The sequence below is a fragment of the Gregarina niphandrodes genome (genome assembly GCF_000223845.1).
Source record: "Gregarina niphandrodes unplaced genomic scaffold scaffold00014, whole genome shotgun sequence".
Taxonomy (NCBI): Eukaryota; Apicomplexa; class Conoidasida; order Eugregarinorida; family Gregarinidae; genus Gregarina; species Gregarina niphandrodes.
In genome coordinates this window covers 244,944-250,135 of record NW_011645784.1, presented here as the reverse complement: position 1 = coordinate 250,135, position 5,192 = coordinate 244,944, and the positions used below count along the sequence as shown (strand labels likewise).

General features: G+C 53.7%; 3 protein-coding genes across 3 annotated transcripts; 2 read left to right on the top strand and 1 right to left on the bottom strand.

Moving 5' to 3' along the window:
- Window positions 1–114: 114 nt before the first annotated feature.
- Window positions 115–1,174, bottom strand: GNI_080190 (hypothetical protein; the record flags this gene model as incomplete). Its single annotated transcript, XM_011132326.1, has 2 exons — window positions 115–142; window positions 201–1,174. 2 exons carry the CDS (start codon window positions 1,172–1,174, stop codon window positions 115–117), a joined length of 1,002 nt encoding a protein of 333 aa, XP_011130628.1.
- Window positions 1,175–1,758: 584 nt separating this feature from the next.
- GNI_080180 (hypothetical protein) lies at window positions 1,759–3,270 on the top strand (the record flags this gene model as incomplete). Its single annotated transcript, XM_011132325.1, has 1 exon — window positions 1,759–3,270. The coding sequence occupies one exon, from the start codon at window positions 1,759–1,761 to the stop codon at window positions 3,268–3,270; it is 1,512 nt and encodes a 503-aa protein (XP_011130627.1).
- A 323-nt stretch (window positions 3,271–3,593) lies between these two features.
- Window positions 3,594–4,454, top strand: GNI_080170 (hypothetical protein; the record flags this gene model as incomplete). The annotated part of the gene is made up of 1 exon (XM_011132324.1): window positions 3,594–4,454. The coding sequence occupies one exon, from the start codon at window positions 3,594–3,596 to the stop codon at window positions 4,452–4,454; it is 861 nt and encodes a 286-aa protein (XP_011130626.1).
- Between the last annotated feature and the right edge of the window lie 738 nt (window positions 4,455–5,192).

Genomic DNA, 5,192 nt, shown 5'->3' with positions numbered 1-5,192 from the left:
AATTCTCCCGCTCGGGCATTGACAGTAACAATTCAAAGTCGTCATCGAACACGGTACCGAACCCTTGACTAGCATCGAACACTTGGTCAGTGACTTGCACTGCCTGAGTGTCTACTACAGATGGGCCACCGTCACCCGATGACTCCCGCAAAACGCTGTCTGCTCCGATATTGCTCCAATTCTCCCGCTCGGGCATTGACAGTAACAATTCAATGTCGTCATCGAACACGGTCCCGAACCCCTGACTAACGTCTTGTGCTCGCTGGTTCCCCACAAGAGGGGAGTCATCACTCAGGTTACCCGGCGCGTTCAATGATTCAAGACCATCGTTGGGCACTTCATCGCGGCGTCGACTGGCACTATCAACCATCCGGCGCTTGTGAGTTTCGAAGTAGTGTAGGGGGGGTATCTCCAAGATAGCTGGTCGGGGCTGTTGTTTCGTCGTAGCAGACTTAGTTTTACCGGAGTCTGAAGCGTCGCCCCGTGCCGGTCGTGCGGCGTCTTTCTGTTCTAACAGTCGTCGGCTGTTGGCAAACTCCGTTTCTACCGCTCGTTTGCGCTTCGTCCGTAGGACAAGCCTGTCGCGCACAAGTTCGCTGATTTGCAGAATCACCATCGGGTTTGGTTCATTTTGTATGGGCATGCGGAGCCGTTCGTCGTCTTTGTGGTTCTTGTATAGTTGGCCGAACTCGCTGGCCGTGACAGTGGGTAGTTCGGTCAGGATCTCGGAGAGTTGGGCGAGTCGGCGGCCAGGAGTGTTGTTCTTGGAGCGGTATGGTCGAACACGTCTCCTAGAGTTGAAGCACTCAAGACGGCGTCTGCCTTCTACCGGCGTCATGAGGTTGAACTGGAGCTGTGTCGCGCAAAAGTGTGTCAGCCGTTTGAGGTCGGCGCCTGCATGCTGCAAGAGGCAGCCAGCCATCCAGATATAGATGAAGCGGCTATTGTAGTCCGTCTTCATCTTACGGGCGACTTTGTATTGCAAGGAGATATCAGCCAGGCCATAGGGAGAATTGTAGTAGCAGGAGACGATGGCTCCCAGCTCCACATATGCCAAATTACAAGAGTCGAAAGCGTCGGGACCTGCCGTGCGCATTTGCTTCCAGGCCTGCTCAGAAATGGAGTCATGCAGAGCGCGGTAGGCCGAGTATCGATTCCGGAAGATGCTAGTCATACCTTTGTTTTGACATGTGGTTGCAAACTCAGTGGGCTCTCCCAACGTAGGAATATACACAGGCCTCGTGGACCCGTCTGCAGGTGAGGTCAAGGTCCAGTCCCGAAACTCCTCGCCCAGGTTCACCAATTTCAACCCCCGCTCAAATTGTCTCTGTGTGGGGTTGGCGCAAATGAACGCATCCAGTATCGCAAAGTCGGACTCCTTCAAAAGCCGCCAGTAACTCGCGAGCCAGCAGACTTCACTCGCAGCTTCCGAACCTTCCACAGCCGCGACATGTTTTTCGCTGGATTCTTGACCAACCGTGTCCCCGGCAACCGTGTCCCCGGCAACCGTGCTCTCAGGATGCAGAAGAACCGAGACCCCGATCAGGCCCGAATTAAAAAGAGGTTCTCGCGCACGCGTTTGCACCACCAGAGCCCTCATACAGCCATCCCAGCCCCTGGGAGAGTGACTAAATCGTTCAGAAGCAAATGAAACCAAGGAAAGGCATATTTCTTGATTTTGTGTGCGGAGACAGACATGCCGGTCGAGTTTCTGAAGAAATTGGCAAATCGATCTCGCATTTTTTTGGTTGACCGCAAATGTCTATTCAAGTAACCACCAACGGCCCTGCTTCCAACGCATCTGAAGTCTACACTACTGCATCACTCACCGGTGCACAGTACTCTCAAGGCGGCAATTATTCGCAGACTCAGTACTCCCAGCAAGGCCAATACACTTCTACCGGCCAGCAACGGCAGTACGCCAGCGGCGGTCAGACTCATCAGTATACCGGTGGCGATCAGACTCAATATACCAGTGGCGGTCAGTACGCGAGTGGCCAACGCGGTGAGTTCACGACGACTGGCGGCCAGCAGTACGACACTAGCTCTCCGACTTCGGTGCGCAAGGTGTCCTCTGTGGTCGTGGAGAGTACGGCCCTAGAAACGGCCCCGCAGGACACTGAGCGGTACGTGGAGGTGCCTACTTACGAGGAGCAGATTACCTACGTGCCTGTGAAGCAGGTTGTGGAGGTGCCGAAGGAGGTGCCCATGTACGTTGTGGAGTACGTTGATCGTGTGAAGGAAGTTCCAACGATCAACTGGGTTGAAAAGGTGGTGGAGGTGCCGGAATATCATGACGTGGTTGTGGAGAAGAAGGTGCAGCAGTTCGTGGACCGTCCGCGGGAGGTCATCAGGGAGGTCGTCGTTCAGAAAACTCGACCAGTGGAACAGGTCGTGGAGGTTCCTGGTGAGACGATTTATATTGACAAGCCTTTCACCACTGAGAAGATCGTGAACGTGACGCGTCACGTGGACGCTGATGTGCCCGTTGTCATCGCTCAAACTGCGAAGCCAATCATTTCCGAGTCCACTCGCGTAGTGGATGTGGAAGTGCGTGACTTTCAACCAGAAGTTATTCCTGTGGACGTGCACGTAGCTAAGCCAGTCGAAAAGTCGCTTGAGGCTGTCGGGTTGGTTAACTCGCACCACCGCCTCTGCAATATTACTAGCGCGCAATACAATACCATTCTCCGTTCTCTCAACTCGAACCTCCAAGACCACGAGCTTCCGTTCGTCGTTGATAACGGTAAGATCGACTTTGTCCGTGCCCAAGACGCTCAACACCTCGTTGCGCCCTCCGGAATCAAAGTCGAAGGCTGGGTCTCGAAGACAGGCAGCTCTACTATTATACACTCAGTACCTACCTCCCTTAATGCTCCTGGAGCCTCGAGCCTGACCCATCAGGTCACCAGCAGGTCCGTCTCAAATACCCGGCTGGCGGGCAGCCAAGCCATGAGCCAAATGGGAAGTCACGCCATGGCCCGGAGCACTATGCAAGAAAGCAACTACGCCACCACTAAGCAGTCGAACCTATGCTGCAACAACCCTCGCGCGGTGACCAGCGGCAGCGTACACTCCTCGCCTTACACTGCCTCGAACCAATACACGACTACTCAACAGATGTACAGTAACGTCAGCCATCAACCCCAGAGTCAACACCACATGCAGCAGTACAACACAGAGGTGAAGTCACGCGACTCATCCGTCACCTCGTCCTATACCAAGTCTCGCGACCAGATAAATGGCGCTCGCACACGTGTGTGCTGTTAATTTTTTTAATGCGCATTTGACGAATAGAAAAACAAGAACTTAGAAATTTGGTGACGCTTATAGCGAAGCGGGCATATAGGTCTCCCCCATTAAAACACAATCAGGTAGTCAGGTCCAGCACACCTGCCAATAAATGTTTGAAGGTTTGACGAAAGTGAAAAGGGATAAATTTGAAAAGAAAATACCCGCCCGATGGCTCCAGGCAGTGCTGTGGTGACGCGTCAATTATGGCGACAGCTACTGGATCCCGTCAGTTATGAGTTTTTTGAACAAAGTGACGGTGCCCCTTGAAAAACAAAACAAGAGAGATTATAATCACACGAATGGACCCGGAAGAAGATCCGCGTCAGGAGAGCACTCACAGTCGGCCAGCGTCGAAGCGCCCACCGTTCGTGCGCAGAGTCCTAGATCTCAGGGGAGTGTTCGTGAAGATGTTGGAGGAGGACAACCGCAGGATAGCGGCAGCCCAAGCCAAGGCAGCGGCTCATCGACGGGAGGCAACCCCCCCCGCCCCCTCCTCCCCAAGCCAATCACCCTCCACGCCCCAACCCGTCCCCGCCCCCCCTCAGTCCACTCCAGACTCCGCCCAGTCCCCAAGACTGGATGCAAACGGTGTTGGAAACGAGAGCCCTACGCTACACGGAATACCCGCGGATAGCCGCACCGGAGCAATTCATCAAAGAGCTGTTTCTGGAACCGCTGGCGTTGGAGAAGTTGCTATGGGCAATCCACATACTGCCAACGCTGTCGGGATACCCGCCGGAACTGAGTCAGGCGGTGCAGGCGATCCGGGAAGTCGATCATCTGCGGTCATCGAGTGTAAAGAGACACGTACTATCATTATACCGGGCATCGAGGGGATGATAACGGCCGTGCGCATCCGCGTTGACACATCCCGCGTCTATCAGGAGTTCCGCGATGACAGGGACTTCCTGGAGGCTACGACTTCCAAAACCTCGCTTAGTGTTGAGGGGGCGGCTGTTCCGGTGGTTGTGAACTCTCCAGTCGAGGCGGTGATGCCGCTGACTTGTCGTAAAACGAGTGTGAGTGTAATTGACAGAGAAGGTGTGACAAATGGCCTCGTCCACAAGATGGGGATTGACGGCGGCGTAGGTAGAGGCAAGGATCGATCGATAAGTCAAATCAATTTTGGCGAAGTATCGTCCTTGAGCGGCCCTTTGTAACGTATCCTGTATGTTGGGCAGTGGGTAACTGTTGCCAACCAGGTGTGCATTAAGAGGGACGTAGTTGCCGCATATACGCATCGGTTTACCCGGCGCAGTAACAATGCGTGGCCTGAACGCCCATGGTGACATTCATGGCACGATAATCCCCTTTTCGAGCATATCTTCTATGGTCCTCTCACTCCTAATGGATATACGTACTGTTTGGTAACGATTGGACGTAATTCGGGGTCACGAAGCTTGAGCCGCACTGGTTCCACTTCCGCCACTGGTAAAACTGATTCCGATGTGCTAATTGCAAGGCAGCGTGATGATTCTTGGACCTTCGGCGGTAATTTTTGGCAAGCGAATGTCACTTGCATGCCCCATTCGAGCAATTGGGGTCTACCGATAAGTACAGGTACTGGGAGACTGGGAGTGACCCAGGCAAAGATCTGCACTGTTTCTTCGAGGTGAGGTAGAGATACCTCAAGGATTGTATACCCAGAGATGGGCAGAGGCTTTCCGTTGGCCCCGTAAATCGCTTGCGTCCGGTGCGGCTGACGAATGAATGGGGCCTCTGTAAGACGCACTAAGTTCACGTCTGCACCAGTATCAATAAGTGCTTCCCCTGCATTCGTTATTATCTTCGGGAGCGGACTCTTCATTGCGAAAATATTTGACTGTCATGGCATTTGAGGTTGTCTTTTTGCTAGGAAGCACATCTCGTCCGTATGCCGGCCAGGTCCGTGAATGGTG